This window comes from Neodiprion virginianus, chromosome 1 (genome assembly GCF_021901495.1).
Source record: "Neodiprion virginianus isolate iyNeoVirg1 chromosome 1, iyNeoVirg1.1, whole genome shotgun sequence".
In the NCBI taxonomy this organism is placed as follows: Eukaryota; Metazoa; Arthropoda; class Insecta; order Hymenoptera; family Diprionidae; genus Neodiprion; species Neodiprion virginianus.
In genome coordinates, this window is record NC_060877.1 from 27,267,525 (window position 1) to 27,288,015 (window position 20,491).

General features: G+C 43.9%; 1 protein-coding gene across 2 annotated transcripts; it reads right to left on the bottom strand.

The window, feature by feature from the left end:
* Positions 1 to 1,301: 1,301 nt before the first annotated feature.
* On the bottom strand, positions 1,302 to 16,063 carry LOC124310367 (protein spaetzle 3). Of its 2 annotated transcripts, none has more exons than XM_046774232.1 (7): positions 15,539 to 16,063; positions 13,548 to 14,777; positions 12,535 to 12,772; positions 3,547 to 3,671; positions 2,554 to 2,820; positions 2,342 to 2,467; positions 1,302 to 2,165 (listed from the first exon to the last, which is right to left on the bottom strand). In XM_046774232.1, the coding sequence occupies exons 2-7, from the start codon at positions 13,997 to 13,999 to the stop codon at positions 1,976 to 1,978; spliced, it is 1,398 nt and encodes a 465-aa protein (XP_046630188.1). In that variant the 5' UTR covers positions 14,000 to 14,777; positions 15,539 to 16,063; the 3' UTR covers positions 1,302 to 1,975. The 2 variants fall into 2 exon arrangements, with proteins under 2 accessions (XP_046630188.1, XP_046630189.1); XM_046774233.1 differs by having other exon boundaries at positions 15,535 to 16,063.
* Between the last annotated feature and the right edge of the window lie 4,428 nt (positions 16,064 to 20,491).

Consider the following 20,491-nt stretch of genomic DNA (forward strand, 5'->3'; position numbering starts at 1 on the left):
TCGCTAGATGTTGATCCAGAACTATTTATGGCACTTGCCTCGCCAATTGTATCACCGGTTTTATCGCTGCTTGACAAATCGAGGATAAGTGTTTCACCTGATATATAACGGTATTGAAAATCGGTTGACATTTTTCATTCGCTATTAAACCACGTGCAGCTTCCTTGATAGTTGATGATTATTCCAATTGCCGAATATAAAAAGTGCGATTACAAGGCACTAGCATCTAATTAATTACAATTTTTAATGCGATAAAATCCATTAGCGTCTAACACATTACGCAAACTTTGAAATTCAGGATATGTAAAACACTTAGTTCTTCATTCGTATGGAGAAAGCAATATGCCTCTGCAACTGTGGCCCGCACTTTATTAGTATAATTTTTTTATTAACCGGTATTGAGATCTCTCTTTTTATTGCATTAATAAGGGTATATTAGTTGGAAGTCGTCGGGAACCATGCGGATGACTGGCTTACAAGCGACTGACCGATCGCGACTTGTTATATATTTCTAAACCCGGTCGGAGGTCGTTGTTTAGGATGAAAGGACGTTTGCACAGACATTGGCTAAAGTCTATGTTGTATCAACTGGGAATTCACGTCCAGTTTACATATTCCGTTTTGTTTTGAACCGATGACCGTTAATACAGCCCCATTGTGCGTGTATGGATGTGTGCATACGACGGGTATAAGCAATAGCTATGAGCTGTATTCTCTTAAACATAACGACTTTATGATATCAGTGTGCAAACCAAGTAACATCGATATTTTATATCGTTGCGTAAATTTCTACGGAGGCCAGGAAAGTTGGGAAAATTTATGACTGATAAACCGGATCACCCTTGAGCAATTCTCAAGACTTGAGTTACGGCTGTTTTTATTATACATGTAATACGTGTAAGAAGTACGTGACAGTTCTCATGCGATCCGTTTAGTCGTGGAATTTCGTTCATACACTCTCCTATTTCTCTACCCTATTCCACGCGGCTCTAGCTAATCAAAATATTGGTTGGCACGAAGAAGAAAGTAGAAAGTGCAATTAGGATAGGTAGCGGCGATTGCTACTTCCTGCAAAATTTTCGAGACAAGAATGTGGCTATAAATGTATTTTGAAAAGAAATGCATTTGCTCTGGGAGCCCTTACACCCTGAACTTTCATGTAAATGTTTATAACTACAACCGACAACCGGTGGATTTGTAAGAGTTTATATTTGAATCGCGCGATACATATTTCGGACGAAAGTTTTCCAATAATTTCTAATTGTCAATACGCGTTACAGCTTGCATCAAAGGCTTGCGAGTTATCGTAGTCTTAATAGTTTATTCGATTCTGTATTGGTATAATAATTGTTAACAATTATTGAAGGTGAGATTTTGTTGCAGGTGTTGAATGATGTGTTGAAATCGTAGAATGATATCTACGCATAGAAGTACACAGCTACTATAATTATCGATATATTATCCAATTATTAGCTAAAATAACCTTACAATAAAATGGTGTTATCAAAAGTCAGAGATATACTAGGCACATATTCGAGAAAAAAAAAGAAAAAGAAGAAAAAGAAGACTGGCTTATGTATAAAATCTTATAACGCTAATGATATTTTATACATGTACAACGCAGCGTGAAATTTCATTTGGCTATCTAGGCTGTTCCATAATTTACATACTACTATAAATTTTCGCTCTAAATAAAGATTTTCAGATAAAACATAAATATGGAACTATTTCGAGCGACTAATAAATGATAAATAACTTCCAAGACAATCTAGAACGGGTCACTTGCCAGTCTTGGATTTTACTCTACTAGGAATACGATCGAATTTATTTTACTTATATCTAGTTTACAACTTACGTCGTTGGTCGCAAGTTCTCATTGACCTGCGATTGAAAACTGGCGAACATCGCCAGTGAATAAGTCAGGAGCTACGATGCAATCGACTAAACGACGTCCTTCGTACGCTCAAGAATCGTATTAATTCCGAGAGTTTGTCGATGGGAATTTAGGAAGAGGATCGCACCTGCAGACGCAGCACGATGGAAAGAGGAACCAGTCCATGAATATACCCTTGCAGTCGTTGTCTGGATCGTAAGCGAGAAGACGATGCCACTTGTACTTTTGTTCGCATCCACAGTCGCCGCTGCATCTCTTCGTCCTTGTTATCCTGTCGAAAGTACAAGAAAAAAATCTCTTCGATAATACCGTCTATATTTCCGGTTGAAAACAATTCTGCGAAGTTGACAATATTGCGGAGAAATGTTTTCTCCCGAAAGTCACCAAAAACCTTGTTCTTTCTCCTGGTTCGTCTTGCCGCGTGACGATCTATCTGACTATACTCACGAACAGACTTCTTGGTGAATGGCTTGCTCGAAATGCTGGGTGTTGACGATCGCCCGAATTTTACCAGCGCTGTTGCTGGCCCAATATGGCGTCACTATCTCTATCTTTGATTCGCAAGCGTCAACCCTGGGAAGTAAAATGAAACAAGCATTCAACGATTGTTCCGAATTCCAACGGATATCGCAACTCCGTGTCAGCAATTCTTCACACACCTTCCGCTTTCGTTGTTCTGATTGTTGCCGAAGGATTGACGCGTGTTTCTCATCTTGGCGAAGTAGGACTCCCCGTCGGAATTACCCCCGTCGTCGTCTTCGGGTTTGGGCCCGCCATCCGGTATGTCGTGTTTCGAGGAGGCCCTTTTCCGGCGATGCCCAGCCGGTTCTCTGGTCGGCGGACCGTATTCTGTGCTCATCTCGAAATCCCCGTACATCCGTTTCATCAACGCCTTGTTCTCGTCGATGAAACGTTCTATCCGGTCGCTGTAACACATTGGTTTCTAGTCTGTAGGTTGACGTAGAAAAATAAATCCAGTGTAACGAATGGATTTCAACCGAAGAACACATGTATACGACGCAAGAATCAACCGCTACGTTAACTTCGCGTTATCTGTCAAGGATTATGCCGACACCATATGCTATAGATCAATTCCAGATTTGCATTTACCGCCGCGTTGCTGCGGTACAAGTTGTATCGACACGCGATCGGACAACCGATTAGTATTCCCGTTTTAAAAGAAAATGTAAAGAATAAATCGTTGCAAGATGTACTTGTCAGATTCTATACAGGCATTAATAAAACACCGTCATCCGCGATTGCGATCACTTTTTATGCGTATTGAATCGAATCCCCAGATCACAAAATTATTCCAACGTTTTTCATTCCAGTAGTAGTTACGTCGGAATAGTAAAAGATACTATTCTGTCTTCATAAATTTCTAGATATGGATATAAGATTAATTTCTTTTCTTCCAAATTGAACGTGCCGTGTTGCGTGTAACGGTGTCACGGTTCTGAAAAACGATCGAGTGATTTACTCGCAGCGACGAGGCGAAGCCCGAAAAATAAAGGAACGCGAAATAATTAATGATCCGCGGTTAAACTGCAGTAGACGAAGCAAACCCATTTCTAGAAGTGCACAGTGCGATCGGATGACGGGTTTCGCAAAATTTGAACGTCGTGCGCAGGTGTTTTTGACGAAATACTTACATGGGATAGGTGTTACCGGCAGTTGGACAGAAAAGTTGATGGTATCTCTTGATGCATGGTGACCCTCGAACCAAATCACCCCGTAGTTCAACCCCCAAGGCCACGGACAGCGCAGTCCACAGTATCTGGGACAGTTAAATGAGTGTTCAATTGCGAATATAATCCGTATTATGACGAACAAACTTGTTCAGTAACTCTTGTGTAAACATAAAATTTATAGGAGTCACGCATTCGGATGGAATCCAAATCATTCGTATCGAATTTCAAACATCATTCCAGTAGGTATAATACTTATAATCGAAGTGGAAACGAATTGTTTTACACGGAGTGAAAGGCTTGTTTGAGTCAAGTGATATCCGTTTGATTCAAGTAAATGCGGTGAACACAATATACTTACTTAATTCAACAAAATACTTTTGTTGCTGTAACAAAATTTAGTTTAATCAATTGAATATCTTGTTAGACCGATAGATCGTGAATTGAGAAAAAAACGTATTTACTTCGACACTCGTGATCACACATTTAGTTGATTAAATGCCTTTTTTCTCTCAGTGTAGGAATATTTGCATTTGGTGGACGGATTGACGAACTGGCGACACGTACGTGCATACGTGAAACTTGTAAACTTCCGTGTTTCAGCAATGTTGATAATAAAATTTGTTTCCTCTGACATTTACTCGATTCTTACAATGTAAGATCGAGTAGGTGGAATAAGTTTCACGCGGCCGAACGTTTAGCGTTCATTTGGATTCACTCGATACCCGCCACAACGTATGAAACCGCGACGTTATTCCATCGGTTGAGTTTTTAGCATAAATTGTTGATGAGCAAACGTTACTAACACACAAATATAAGCTTCTTAGATAATAAATATTTGTCTTACGCTCTTATGTAGCGTCAGCTAGGACAGGCAAAAGGAACGAAAGGATTGACAGTTTACACCGCCTTTGCAGCTTCGCTCTCGAGTCTATTGACCCGTACCTACCTAAATTGGTAAGACCCCTCACAGCCCGTACTAACAGATATCGATCTTTGCGCTATATTTGGGAATAATTCTACGCTCTCGCGGTTCCGAGACCAACCATAACTCTTGATTATTCAAACTTTATTCATACCTAGAGATTTATTCAGCCAGAGTGTACGAAAGAGCTGCACTGTATCTTAAGGACTCAATGCACAGTTACCTGAAATAGATTCACGTTCATTACAACGGTGCATTCGGTGTTTTCCTCCGGGCGAAAAGTGTAAAAATAGCTCTAGAAAACGCTCATCACCATCATCACAGCTGATGTGTTTATATACGTGGAGCACGGGTGTCGCATGGTCATCGAGTCGGATGATCGGCGTACAAATTGTTTTTCCTACTGAACTGTATTGAAAACGCTATTGTAAATGAATTTTAACTCAAGTAACTGTTTATCACTTCACTTCCAAGTTGACCACTTCAGCCGGTATCTTATTTCCATAAATTTGTCACCTTCGAATCCATCGTTTGCTATTCAACCGATCGTTAATCTATACCTGTATCGTTTACTTCGATTAACTTCCCTCAACCAGCCCCACATCCACCAAGAGAGTCTCGAGTATCGGTCACGCGCCACTGAACAGACTAAATGAATGAATCGTCGATGAACCCGTTGATGTGCACTTCCTGCCGATCTTCACGATTGATTGACGTGTACACCTTAGTCATCTATTATAATTGAGTATAGAATACGAGCGACGACTTGCATACGACATTAACGACGACAATGGTGTCCGAAGGCTGACTGCCGTTTTGCTGTGCGCATTCTCCTGCCGGTCATTTCTACCTATTAGGCTGCAGCGGTATTTTGGTCTCATTAGGGTCGTCGAGTAGAAACCACCGGAATGTATAAGCATCATTCACCGCAACCATTAGACCAAAGATTTACGAAATCATTTACGAATTTCACCCGTCAACCGTGATCCTTACTCGAATTTCTTGCTATCGGAATCTCCGGCTTCTGTAATTTAATATTTCCTGCCAACTATTTTCGGTTCTACCAATTATCGACGGTCAGACCCGACCTAATTCAATCCCCCAGGCTGCAAACGGCTGTCAATGAGCGCGATATCCTGAGCGTGGTTTCCCAAGCGTGCAACAGAATGAATCATCAGGAGTTGCGCGTTCTTGCTGATGTGACGGAGACTCGACTGCGGATTGCTCTACCGTGTGTACGCCTACGAGTTGTATCCACGTGGGTGTTCGGTACCTGTAATGGCCGGTTGAAAATCGCGTTTCCGATCTACGCGTACATCAATAGATGCTACGCAGCCGCGAGCACGTAATTACGAGAGTTCTTGGCGATTATTAAATTCTGACTGCGATATATTCGCGGTGCATTTCCTTCATGGATTTCGCAAATGAAGGGAAATACCCAAGTTCAAAAATATGTATATAACGCATGTGACTTTGGACATGGCCTGCAGCTGCGAAACGAAGATGAATATCCAGGAATAAGCAAGAAATTAAGCGACTGCGGTAGAAAACGTATGGGAGAAATATGATAATCAACAAATTCCACTATAATCGGTCGACAAGGTATTGGTAGGTGATGCTTATTTAAGATCGTTAATTTTTTTTTCCGACAAGCAACGCCACTCAAATGGTTTTGATAAAATGATGAAATGCCTTTAGTTTCATAAATCATCTGCGAGTTACCCGCAGTCTGCCCAATTTCACCAAAATCGATTCATTCTTTCGAAAGTTACTCCGACGGATCTTCGGATAACGAACGTACAGCGTGCATTTAAAAAAAACTTCTCTAATTACCCCAGAAGACACTTTCTGATGTAATTTGAATACTTCGTAGGAGACTAAAAGTGCGCATAAATTGACGAACGTGGCTTACGAAGGTAAAGACGGAACCGATATACTTGCAAATAAATCACCTCCAGAGCCGGAGAGGATCGATCTCACTCCCCCGCAGCATCTAAATGGCCTAACCTGGGCGCATTGGCAAGATTGTCTAAATCATCTGCCGTTCAAGCAGATGTCCGCATATCTAATCACTATCTAATTCTGTCGCTTTGCATAAATGCACATAGTTTTTTTTTGCCGATTCCGAGAGCTTCAGCGGTCCGAGGTATTAATCTTGCCATACGACCAGAGCGTGGAATACCGTGATCTGTCATTTGAAGTCCTCTTATCATTATTACCGAAGTCATCGCAATGAGAGAGATCAATGCCGAGTTGGCAGCGCGCGTGGGCGTCCTGAGATACCGAGATCTGGTTCTGCGCAACAACTTCCGGGGACATTATTGCGATATTTGAATAGTCCGAAGGACGGCCTTTCGAGGCGTCGGTGCAGAGCGTGTCTTTGCATATTATAACATGCGCGGAGTGTCTCTACACGGAAATACATGATTGTATTTTCACTCCGGATCAAGTTTCGGTGTGCCTCGTGCTCACGCGATGGATCAGTTCAATTTGAGCTCTGTGTAATTTTCAAACGGATCGCGGTAGTTCCGATTCGTGTTCACTTTGCGAATAAGACAAGTTTAGAGTTTATCAACCTTACTCGATCGAGTGCGGAATCGGTCAGCGCGCGTGAATTTTGGGGATAGTATTGCAAATTCTTACGTTACTGTATGGCTGATAACTTGACGCGGTATTCGTAAAAACTACTCAAACCGGCTCGCGTCCTTTTCCCATCCATTACGTGCTATCAAACTTTAAAGTGCCTGAGATTTATCAGATAAATTGAATAAGTATTTATCTTGAGTGATTTTTTATCGACGGGCTTGTCACGCTAACGAGTCACGCGCCTCTATTCGCGAATGCCTGCCTACTGCCATCTCACCTCAATGGCTACGAATCGCATGATCAGATTCAATTAAATTAGTGTAATGCAAAGCTGGTTTATCGTGTCGTTTGTTAAATCGTTCCGTTTCACTATTATACACATATATTGTTGCACTTTTTGTTGAGGCAATTTTCTTCAACCTGCAAAATTTATTCTAATTAACGCTATACGTAATAAGATTTTTATATCTCTCATACCTTACCGGTCCATATAAAGGTTTTGTACTCAAAGGTAAGGAGAAAAAAGAGCTTTGTTATTCTTTAATGATAGAATGCGAATAAAATTTCGCATAAATAATCAGTCTTGGAACCCTGACTTTCTCTGCAGTTGGATAAAACATTTTTTAAAACATCTTTTCTATAAAACATACATCAGTGACCAGAGTATATCTGAATACTAGCTGTCCTGTCTCGGCTTCTCACGGATAGACAAATCTAAGATAAATGTACATTGTTTTCACCTATATTTTGTTTGATTAGCGCACGCCGATAAAGCAGTTAAGCAGTACTTTTCCTTCCGACTTAATTTACAAATATTGAGAATTCACGCTAAAAACTTATTTCCATCAAAATGAATTACAGTCCATGTTACCCAGGGATAGTTTAGCTTTTTATCAGTGAATAAATTTTTTAAATCAGTTCAGACTTCAGTGTAATACTATTATGTTATATAAATTGGAATATTGAGCTATGAGTTCATATCCGTGCTTGAAAAACGCACGTTACTCAGGTGGGACTCATGATGATATCGGCGTGGCTTCATTCACAATTGTACACGGCTGTTCGACACTGGGTCCAACTATAGCCAGTGATGTACACGTAAATGTAATAGTTACGTACAGCCGGCATGCCATGTTGAGCATTCTTGCGCATATCCCCCGGGCTTTCATTTTCTCGTCTTCCTTGAATGCCATTTGCGTTCACTCCACGTCACTTCGACAAATCACCAATATCGGCATTAGAAAATGTCTAGACTAGTTTTGGGTCCGTGTTGCTGGGTCCCGCGCCACGATTCATGCTATCCAATGTATAATCTACGCGCATACTTGCTTAATGACGAACGCGCTGGAAGAGACAAAAAAAAAGTCATGCACGACGAGACGCGAGGATCGTTAATCGCAACTAAACCGGTGGGGGTTGCAACAATGACGTCATAGTATTTGCAATCTTTGAATTCAACCTCTTTGCTCGAGTGCAGAAACGGCGCCCAACACTTGCGAAAGGTTTGACGTACCTGTACGTATTTATTCGGGTGACGCGAAAATTCGTGCAAAATATCGTGCACAACGTAGATTGGTCGAGATATAATTTGCGCGCTCGCGTGTGTTTTGAATTAAAAAATTCTACAAACGCGCGTACGTTAATGGTTATATGTATACAACGGCGCTTTCCACTGCCGCGCGGTATTAACGAACGATGACCTAAATTTTTACGCCAAACGCGCAGGGGGCAAACGCTGAGCTAAATGAAGGACTCGAAGAGCCGTGCAATCATGCGGTTAGCAAGGCCTCGAAGAAATCGAGTGGTGGTTGCTAATTACGCGTTAACAGCCGCGGGATATTCGCGCTACCGTAATATGCGGTTACGCGTACGAATCTATAGGCATGCACGTAATTATGTTCACCCTTTGCAAAGTACGCTCGACAGTTTTCTCGCGTGGCCAAATTGAGGATATTTTTTCCTCTTCTTCGTCTTGTCGTGTTTTTTCGGCAACGACCGAGTTTATAGCGACGCGGTGAAAGGAGTTCGCCAACCAGCGATAAATTATTACGTTTGATCGCTGTGCACTGCTGGTATAAAAGACGTACGTGCGAAACACTCCGTTAATGGAATATTTATATCTGTCTTCATCCGACGCACCGTATGCCGGTTGATACGGTTGACCCGGTGAGCTTGCACAACCGACTGACCCCAGAACGAAGGTCTGATCTTTCGTTGGAGGGTCTAATCGCTGTTAGATCCTGGTCCGGGTATTTGCTTACGAGATCCTGGTCAGGGTGGGTGCAAATAACTACAAAGCTGTCGAAATGGGCACTTAAATATCTTCCGCCCGGCGTTTATGATCAATTTCATGTTATACCCAGGTAAATTCAGTACGCCAGAGATATGACTGAGCAAACAAACGCGAGATTTATACTACTAAACTGTATTGCATTCTCCGCGCTTCCTATTGTTGGATGTCTTTTAACAGGGTCGACTGTATTATACGGCTGGGTTTACGACGCGTTTCGTGATTTTATATAAGCTTGTACGCTCGATTTACGACGACGCAGTCTCCGGCTATTCAATTCTTGCTGCGAAAGTACAGATATGAGCTAGATCTTTGTTGCAAACTGTCTGTCTTAAACTCGGAGAGCGTTCCGGAAATTTTCCTGGATAACTTATTTTCACGACGTGTGTTAAGGTTGTGTTGTAATTTTAGGCCAAACCTCACTCTCATACTTTACATGTTCGTATAGGTGGAAAATACATAACGGTGAAGAACTTTGATCGAAAATAATATACATGTATGTGCTATGCGTATGTCTCCTATTACTATTTGTATTCTTTCTGAACTCGTCTCCAATTATTCTTCGATTTTTTTACTTTAGATTGAAGAAAATTCATTACAGAATATTGAGAAAGTGCCTACTTCGCAGATTGTTGATTGGATTAAAATATACTTATAGTGGTCAGAGTGATCCCATGCGCCGCAAATGATGATATATTTATAAGAGCTGCCTCTTACAGAGTCGTTAACGTGATTAATAAACAAGCGCTAGAAAGTTGTATCTGTCAATTATTTTACCAAATCAGAATTATGAGTCATGAAGATGAGGCCACGTTTCCAGAATCGCAAGGTGATCAGACCGTCACGAATTTTCAGCTTTCAACGATTTTACGGTTACCTTGTACGGCCTCATATCCTTGTGTGAAAATCCTGTTGGGTTTTACAGTGATCTGTTTAAACCGTGAATCAGCATTTTTTAAAATAATTTTCAATACGTTATCGCGTGTACCAAAAAAATGGGCAAAGCCGCAAAATTTTTTTTACGTACGGAAAGAAAGTGCGAAAATTTTGACATTTGTTTCAATCAATCTGACAATATTTTCTGAACTTTGTGGTAGCGTCAGTGGGCGAAGTCCGAGTATCGTCCCATCTGTAACGGATAGTATTGTGAAATAAATTGTAAATCAGACGGGCAGACGTTCCTGCGTTTTTGGCCGATATTCAAACGACTGCAGTGGTTCACTTGAATCGGCTAGTCAAGAATCAAGATTTTTTATCGTGGTGAGACGTTCGTTGAATATATCGTGTTTTGTGCCAATTCATTCGAGCGTGACAACGTTACAATCAGCTTCGTCCGGTTTCGTCTGTTGGGCTGTTTAGGTTTTATTTCACGTATACAGTCACACTGTAATGTCCCCAACTGAATCGACTCCCTTCCTTCGTGCATTAAAGGCGATGTAGCAAATTGCAGTGTTTTCACATTTTAAGAACGTCCGTGACCATGCTACCAAGTGAAAGGAGATTCCTCCCTCGTGCGTATTCAGACATGACATCGAGGAAAACATCTCTTTTGTTAAAAGAGAAGGTCGCCAGTTTTGCCAATCAAGATCAAGCTTGGCTTGGAACATTCTCTTAGAGACTTCGCGTTAGGTTAAGTAAGATAATGCTGGCCCTATTACCGTACCCGACAGCTTCATTTCAGCCAGCTGATTTCGCACTCGTCCAATCTCGTTGGCTACTGTTTCATTTCGAAGTACCCACTCATTACTTCTGGAACAACCTTCGCGCTCTTCGTATCTCGAAGGCAGGCAGCGCCCATTAAACGCGCACTTAAAATTAGAAATACGATATATCTGTCACGGCAAACGCGTGCACACACGACCTATCTTATATATATTCGGTATAGTGTGTCTGGCTGGGAGGACAAAGGATAATGTTTAAACTGCACCGCTGATAAATTTGTTGTCGAGATGGTAGCTAGTACAGTTTTACTTTGTCCTCATGATCATTGATCGGTGGTTGACAGTGGCACGGAAGGTGAAACATTAGGTAAAAAGTTGCCAGTTCATCCGCACGTGTAATGGTTTACCACCAATTCCTTGAAGTAGTGGAATATTGTAGTCTAACAGACGTTTAATTTCCTAACTTTTCATAGAATTAGTCTCACAATCGGTTGAATTCCAACTTTGACAGGATCACGCCACTTTGAAGGACCATGGAACTATTGTAATATAATTGTTGTGAAACACACTTCAGGAAATTTCGAAAATGACGATACCGATGTTTACCGAAGTGTTGAGCCAAAATCATTCGTCAATAACGGTTACGTTATGTAACGCCAAGAATAAAGAACACTTTGGACTGGTTACCGGCGTGTGACTTTCATAACCTGCGAGATACCGAAGTGGTGGTGCTAAAATTAATTCTCTTTGCGATGGTGCACGTGTACGCGTGCAAGCGCCGGTTGAACTTTACTTTCCCAGGCTCTCACCGTGCCAGCCGTGGCCGGCAAGGCCCATCCAAAGTAAGTCACCGTATTTATTACAACCGTAGGTAACACAAGGTGGGGCCAAGGGTTAGCGTCTCAATGCCACCGTCGTCGAGCACTGATCGGGGCTTCCCCTCCTATCAGCGGGGTCATTTGCTGCGAGGAGATGCTGCGGATTCTCCGGATTCAGGTGTTTGTATAAAAAGCGTGGAATTGCAAGCTAGAAAGTGTCAGGTTTATTGCTCGCTTCGCGTCCGCCCATCATGCAGCGAGAATACCGAAACTCCCTACGACGCGATCTCACGATCTACGAGCCTGCAGAGCGCCTAGTTTCGTTTCTATGTGTAATTCATTACCAAAACGACGACGCTTTTTTTTCTCGCAGCATTCACGAACCACGGTATTTAAACGCTTTTCAGGTAGAACTTGTATCGGCGTGAGGCCACGTATGTCTCTAAAAAGGATACTTGGTTTGCTGGTCATCGGAGTACTGTGCTTTTGTTTGAAAAACGTACAATATAAACGCGGGTGTGACAGAAAAAAAGAGGTCTCTTGTAAGATCGCCGCGGAGCCTTGAGATTACGTGAGTAAAAATTTTTCTTACGTCATGCAAAGAGTCCGTTTCTCAGAATGACACAAGCGTGACGGTGTACAGGAACATGTTCATCTTTGGCAGGTACGTACCGGTATTTGAACGAAGGTTCCGTTGTTCAATTGCGGGTAAGAGTAGAGCGGCACAACGGGGACTGAGCCGTTTTTTAAAAATATTGGTCCCTGGATCGGCGTGACGTGGGTGTTACTCGGCATTTCTTGCTCCTCCTCGTCGTAGTAGTCGTCGAAGTCATCGTCGTAATCGAGCACAGCGTGAACGGATGTCTTGGCGCCAGGACCGCTGTACGCTTCACTGTTAACTCTGGTATACCTGGAGAGAAAGACATGTAACCGATGATTCAAGTAGGCTCTAGTGGACAACCTGGTCGCATGTATCTAGGCGTGTAGGTTTATTGTCTCCTCGACACACGTGCCAGACGCTACAAGCCTGAGTATACCGTGTAGGTACACCGTAATGCCCGTAACCACGTAGAGACCTCATAAACGCATCGGCAATATCACGCACGATTCTACAGTGCCTTCCACCAGTGTAATATTTGTTTTTCATGAATTATTCATCTCCGCATAAACTGACTAGTGGATGTACATAATCAACTGTTAAATTTCTCCGGAGCTGTGCCAACAGAGGTAAACTCCCTCAAAAGTTGAATTACATCACGGTGCGCGGACCACCCATGCATCGCAATCCCCGTGTAACACACTTGTCAAAATGTCCATTATTGTTCGGCTGTTTCAAGGTTGCGGCACATGGTTAGAACAGGGAAAATACCAACGCTTAACTCTCGGGAATTCAACAACAAGGTGATTCCGCTCCGATCGATTCAGTGATTAAAATAAAAAAAATAAAAATGAGCCTGAACTCGACATTGTGAAAACTGTAGCTACTTTCGTTTCTACTCGCGTCATTCGACATATGAAATTAAAGACACAAGTGACAAATGGTTCGATCCTTGTAAAGGCGCAGAGCTATCATACTGGCTGCCAAATGAAACCAAAGATGATATTCCCGCATTTAGAGTTGGGGTATCTGATCTATAATCGTCGACTGGTGGTTTCAGGAACATACGTTTTTGATCCGCACTTACCCGTTCGGTCTTTCGGGATAGTTGTCAGCGGGTGAGGGTGCCTGGGACTGTTTAGCCTCATGTAGTCCGCGGGGCTGCTGTTGCAGAGGTGCCTGGGTTAGAACATTGTTTGTCGGTGGGATAGTCGGCGGAGGCCTCGTCTGCTGGGACTGCCTTGTCTGCGTCCTTCTGAAGTCTTGGTTGTAATTTGCGTAGTGAGTTTCATGAGTGACTCGAGCATAAGTGCTCTGATGCTGCTGAGTGGTGAGACTGGGGGTGTGACGATACTCGGCGGGTGGAACGTAGGGTTCGTTTTGATAAGGGTCTTCGTTGTTGTAGCTCGGGGCTGGCGGCGGCGGAGGAACGGCGTTGTAGCGTAAATTGTTCACCGTCGAGTGTCCCGGAGCACCAGGAAGCAGGAACGGCGACGGAGTCGCCGTCTGATAAGGTAGCGTGAAGTTGACCAGGGCCATGGTTAGCGTTTCGGACTAGAGATTTCACGTATGTAATGTGCACGCGACTCGAACCACGCAGTCGACGAGATTTTGTCAAGTCTTACGTCGGGTACAGATCCGCGTCTCCTTCGTTCAGTCAGAGTGCAATTACGATGATTTTCGCACAAGTCTATTCTGTATTCCACGTGTGTGTCTTATTAATGGGATTTATTTGTATTCGAAACGAATGTCGGTCGCTTTTTATTTACCATATATGTATATATGGTGTATATGCGAACACTGTTCAAACTATTGTTACGTAATTTGCGTACAATTGCGTCACTGTTTCTTGGGTCTTAATCACTTATAAGCCGAAAGCGCGGGCTGTCCGCGGGGCGGTAGGGCCTTCCGTTCTTCTTCGATCTACTCTCAGCAACAAGCGAAGGTCTCAGACCATCGCGACACCTTGGGTGTCCACAATGAAGATACAGTTCACTTTGTCGCCGCTGCCGCGAGGTGACGACGGTTTGTCACGTGAAATTTGATCAAACTCTTTCGCCCGCCCTTGGCTCTCATGGCTGACAACCGACGGCTGATCGATCGCCTGTCAATCGGATCGCCTGCACCGTTTTTGGGTGCTCTCGTATCGGCGACACGTCATGACAGATTAAATTCCTATCCCGGGATAGTAATATTGTCAACGTCGTCGTTGCCCGTCCTTGAGGAATCAGCCGCGTGCTTCTTTCCCGATTTTCTTTGTCAGTCCTTTCAGAAGTTTTACGGGCGTTCGATGTCGTTGCACTCCGAAATGGTCACCCTGAAAGCGAATGAAAGGTCAAGCTATACCAAACTTGGCTGATCTCACAGAGGCACGTTATGTGTAAGGTCGCCTGGGCACCGGGCATTCGAACTTGGTAGTTAATCGGACCGTAAGATGACTGACCGGGAAAGAAGCAGAATGATACGAGTAGCGCGAGTGGAAACTTTCTTTTTCACTTGCAGCGTTGGAACGCCGCGAGTGGGGCGTTTCGAGACTTCCGTAGATTTGAACAAGCCCGATGTTTTTTTCATGCCAAAATGTCATACCGTCCCGTTGTCCTGTCGAGTCCTGCCAAGACGGGTCCTCGCGATGGCAATACAAGGCAATAACGAACAGAGACCGTAAGTGCTCGTTACCAAGTTGCGAGTCGCACCGCGTCTTCACACGGGCCCCGCAGCTGGCCGCGCTCATTCACTTTCGTTGGGGGAACGCGCGGGCCCGCGTAGAAAGTGCGGCAAAGTGCGAGTAAAGGCGGTCACAAGGACGCCCGAATCGCGTTGCTCGGGGCTCTGGTTTGTATTTTGAAAAAGATTTGGAAAGAGAAGAAAAAGAAAGCGATGAAATGCATCGGCGGCAGAGCCGACGACGTAGAACGAGATGGAAAGAATTGAGACGCCGATAATGAGTCGATACTAAAAATACAATCGGCAGGCGACAGGTGCGGTGTTGGGAAAAATTCCACGAGGCTGCAGAGTTACCGGTTCGAACGTTTCGTCGCTATTTTCTTAAATGAATATGTGCATGTATTAATTACCTACCTCCGACGTGGCTTATAGAGAAATTTCGTCCGGCTATCTTTACGAACGTTTGAATATATGGACTGAACGGCGGTGGTGTGGCAGAACGATCAACGGGTTATACCGCTCTCCACCGATAGACTTGTCATTCGGCCTGGCCCACATTAGCCGCCGAACACAAGTAGGCAGGCAAGTAGGCAGGAAGGCAGGCAGGTTGAGTTATACGTTATACCCAGCGCACTGCAGGAACTGAATTCGTTAATTTGCAAAACTTTCACTTTTCAACAAACTCAGCTTTCGACTTCTGCTTTCGTCGTTCGATATGTGTGCGCTGCACGCTTTGGCACCGTAGCTAGTTAAAACCAACCGCGCAACTCGATGATCCAACGCTTGTCATGTACAGGCACTTCCTCGGCCACGTGATCACTAGGCTGAAAATTTTTAGCGACGCGCGATGTTCAGCGGGCGAACATGAACTGAGAGACTGCCAGCCTCGGTACGGGGATAAGACGTGTTCTGCGGAGTCTGCGAACTCCATAGAGCGTTTGGAGAGGATTGTGACGTTCTCTGGCTCGCGGGCGAGTAACCGGTGCGGGAAGGTGACGGGGGCCTTCTGTCACGGCTAGAGCAATTCCCGCCACCAGGTATACTATCGGGACCGATCGTAATATGGCTGGTTGATTACGGTTCGCGGTTGGTCCAGTCACTCGCGGTCTTCTCACCCTTCCAGCCGAGCTTCCGGGAGTTCCTGCAGACTTCTACCGTCCAATTACACCCTGCATGCCTCGTACCGAGTGTTGGTGTCCTCAAGTACACGACGGTGACATCAGCCTCGATACACCGAGAATCGGATCGGTCATTAATCGCTGGTGATGAGTACCTCGTCAGCCACTTCATTACCTATACCTGAAAATTACGAAATCCGTCTCCCTCTTCAAAGCGGCGTCGCGACGCGGGTCGTCTCTATCTCTCTCTCTCTCTCTCTCTCTCTCTCTCTCTCTCTCTCTCTCTCTCTCTCTCTCTTTCTCTCTCACGAGCCTTGCCTCACGCCTCCTCCTCGCTATGCCTTTCATTTCAATTGATTTGCAGATCGTTCGACTAGGTACGTGTACCGCTCGATAGGCACCGATCCGTCGACGAAGCTGCTTCGTCGAGCTTGCGATATGGAAGTGCAACGCTGCTGCTCGTCCGGTCGTCGGAGAGGTCGGCGGAGCGTTAAGCGCCGCGACAACGAGAGCTTCACGCTAATTGCAGCTTCTGCAGAATTGATATTTGATCGAATGTTCAGCGTCGAATACACACCGAGGATGAAATGAAACCTCGTATTCAGCTCTCGTAACATCTGTCAGTTAGAAAGGAGTGAAGATTCTAAGTCACTCCTATATATCGACACGTTCGAGGTCGGACTGCGACATTAATGCACAATAGACCGAAATATGTCAACGACGCCGATTTATTCGCACGTCTCACGAGGTGCAAGGCTTTTTTAAAATTCCATATCGCCTGCTTTTCTTATCCGGGAATCGTAGCGCGGTTACAGCGAAGAAAAACCTAATAGACAACGTGGCTTCGAATATCGACAGCGCTGTTAAAGAAATCTCAATACAATCGTTGGTTGAACACAGCACGCGCTTCAAGGTACGCATCGCGGTTCTTTTCGTCATTTGTATACTCGTCGAATATGTTTGCTATATACTCACATAAAGACGTTCATTTCCGGTTTGTGTTTGTTGAGAAAATATAGTCATGCATATTTGTTGGGCTGCAAATGTCTCACAGAACCAGCATATACCTACGAACGTACATAAATAAATATGTAACTTTGTGTCAGCGTCGTTTTGATTAAATCTAGATGCTGGTACGCGTACGTACCTGCCTATATAGATATATCATCATGCTAGGAGCGAAAAATCTCAAGGAAACGGGTGAGAGTGGTTCAAGTATCGGATGTGACGCGTCGTTCAAAGGCCACCTCGAAGATCCGAAAACCTCAGTCACCGATAGATTTTGAGCTCGTTCGAGCGTGTGCTTCGGTTCGTATTGCTTTATTTTATTTTTTATATTTCATTCGAACGGGACGATCACCGGTAATGATTTGAATGGGTGGCTGCGCGTTGAAATTTAAAACTATGACAGTCGAGAAATCAATGGGTCGATAATTTAGAGATTCGTACGCTCCGGTTTTAATCTCTCAATGCCAGCGGCAACCGTCATCGATCAGCTTCCTGGTCCAGCTACGCGAACCGCGGATAGACCGATTCGTTTATAATAATAAGTCGCGCTCCATACTATTGTTCCAAAATCCAACTATCGACGACATTTTCGTCGCATTGGATAGTTCGACGTTTGCAGAGGGGCAACAAGAAATAGCTCTGCTACGATATTTACCTCGCTTATTACTTACGCGCGGCTGACAATCTCGCGAGAAGAGACACGAATTCCCTACACACGTACGGGTACCTGTGCCATGCATGTGTACACATATTAACTTCTTGGTCTCGCGTTTTACCGTGCAGGCCGAGCATCGCGAGAGCACATCGAGCCCGGGAACAAACGATCGTAAACCTTCGCGTGTACCTACACACTGATTATGCATGTACGCAGTGAATATGTACCAACACTTCGTCGATACACTTTCCGTCGCGATGTAAGCAGATCAGCTTACCTGTAACCATACGCTTCTGCGACTACACGACTGATATACATATATAGAGTATACTTTTACTTTGTGACTCAGAAATAGGTTAAATTCTCAGGATACAGCGTTGGGTTGCCGCTTCTATTTGCATTATAATGCAACCCAGTGTCTGCATGTTGAATATCATAAGGTTTATGGTATTTCTGTACTGAGTCAACAAATTGCTGCGCCCACGTAATATAATTCTGACGCTGAGAAATCCGGAAATAACATTAGTGTCTCTTCTAAATTTAATCCATCTCTAATTAGCCTAATTAGCAGAACACGCTACGATCCAAGCGCCTGAGCTACTCTATTTACAGCTAGCATCGCATATCCGTGTCGAAAATAAGGTAGCCTACAATATCAACTCATTGGATTCCAAGTATGGAATGCTGGTTTCTCCTTTGACGCAAAGATGAAAAAATTTGTTTACCAAAATTCAACCACGGCTATGCAATGGGGTCGATCGATGCACTGATTTAACGTAACTATGTGAAATGTGATGTCGTAAGCTGAACTACAACACCGTCAACTGGATTGGAACTCGCCTCTTCGAGAATGCAGTTATTGAAACAAAAAGGACGAAATCAGCTGCTGCGGTGTAAAAAACTCGTCGCTTTTTTACCATCAAATCTGCCCGATGATCAATTGTGCGTAAATTCAAGTGTTCCTCGTCTCATCCCGGGATGTAGGACTCGTGATAAGTTTCACGGTTGGCCGAAAAAGTGTTGTCTCCGTACACGGGGAACGGTGAAAAAATGGCGTATCGCGGTATCGCTGTCGGTGATCTATATACAGTCCTTGATCCTTGATCCTAAAAACACCAGCCTTCACATTTCAGGCAACAAGACTCGTTTGTACAGCTAATCTATTGATAATCACCCCGTTGCCATTCACGGGATTGGAGCACGTCAATCCGTACTTGCGAATGTTTCGCAAAGGGTAAACTCAATTTGACGATGCTTAAGTAACTCGGCAGAAAGTGCTCATTATTTGAGTATTAGTCATGTTCATCTTTCTAGACGTTTGAATTCGAATATTGGCACTGTTAAATACTATTCCTTCTAAAAAGTCAGTACGTGTTGTCAGGAAGTGAAAGAATTCCATTGCTCTTGTCAATTAAATATTACCAGATGGCGCCTGCCTACTTAATTACAGAATGATTTTGGGCTCGGTGGAGGATTGTTTTGTTTTTTCAATACTTTACACATGTACATACGTTCCGGCGTAACCGATCACTTTTGCCGGCGGACCATTACGTGTAATAGGCCCGTGACTAATTATTTATTAGAAAAGCACGTACGAAAGGCGTCTGGTTATACCTCGACTCTACGTATCGCAGAGCGTTGTTGAGATTAAATCTCGAACGGGTTCCTTGTCGCAGGTTCGTGGAGCCAAGGCATGTATAACTGACGGTAGACCAACGCTCATTCGGAGGTCGGTCTATACACTGTTGGATAAAAACATAATGCGCTGAGCACTGAGGCGTTGCGAAAATATCATTTTTACAAGTTGCAGTCGTTAACCGACTTAAGACGAGAACTGGTGTTACTTATGGTTCTGGCGCAACTTCCACCGGTCTGAACACGCCACTGTCGATTGGGGTTGGTCTTTCCCGAGTTCAATTGAACGCGACTAATTAATTTCCCTCTGCTTGAACTCGTAACTCACACTTTTTGTCATACCCCGCCTGATTTGCACACCGAGTGCTAGTTGCAGCTGTCAAGTTTGCTCGTGAATCATGCGGTGGTCCGCTTTTCTCCGTCAGACTTCGATACAACGACCAAGTACTAATCGTTCAATTCTCAACATTACACGGCAAGCAATCATGGTGTAACACTGTGCCTGTGAAGGAGGAATCAAATAAATTGGGATATCTTCCTCCGTCCAGGCAGAACCCGATAAAGATATTATTCGATCTAGCTGACATAAATGCGAAAGTATGCCAGTGATTGGCCGCAAAACTCTACCAGTAGTGATCGCTTTTCTTAAGCTCACGCCGTATAATAGACGTCGAATCGATCGCTTCCTCGAGGAATTCAAGGTGCATGGGTGGGACCGGTATCGTTGTTTGTCGCTCGGTTATTGGCTTTGATAAGCACGAGCCACATCCACCTACACGCGGCTCTACGAAGACAAGGTCTCCGGAGCCCCGGGGGCAAAACGGGGCCGTAAGTTCCGGACAGGGAACGTATTTATTTGTTGTCTACTAACACTTGCGACAAATACGTATAATAGACAGTACATGCATTACGCGTTGTTGGTTGTTAATTTTCTCTATGACTCTGGCCGCA

What these genes read in the sequence shown, in the direction of transcription:
- LOC124310367 (XM_046774232.1), bottom strand. Translation starts at nt 13,999, where the DNA reads ATGGCCCTGGTCAACTTCACGCTACCTTATCAGACGGCGACTCCGTCG. An exon ending in GAACCTTCGTTCAAATACCG is followed by an intron (nt 3,672 to 12,534) that starts GTACGTACCTGC and finishes TAACTGTCCCAG; the next exon opens with ATACTGTGGACTGCGCTGTC. An exon ending in ATTCACCAAGAAGTCTGTTC is followed by an intron (nt 2,166 to 2,341) that starts GTGAGTATAGTC and finishes TACTTTCGACAG; the next exon opens with GATAACAAGGACGAAGAGAT.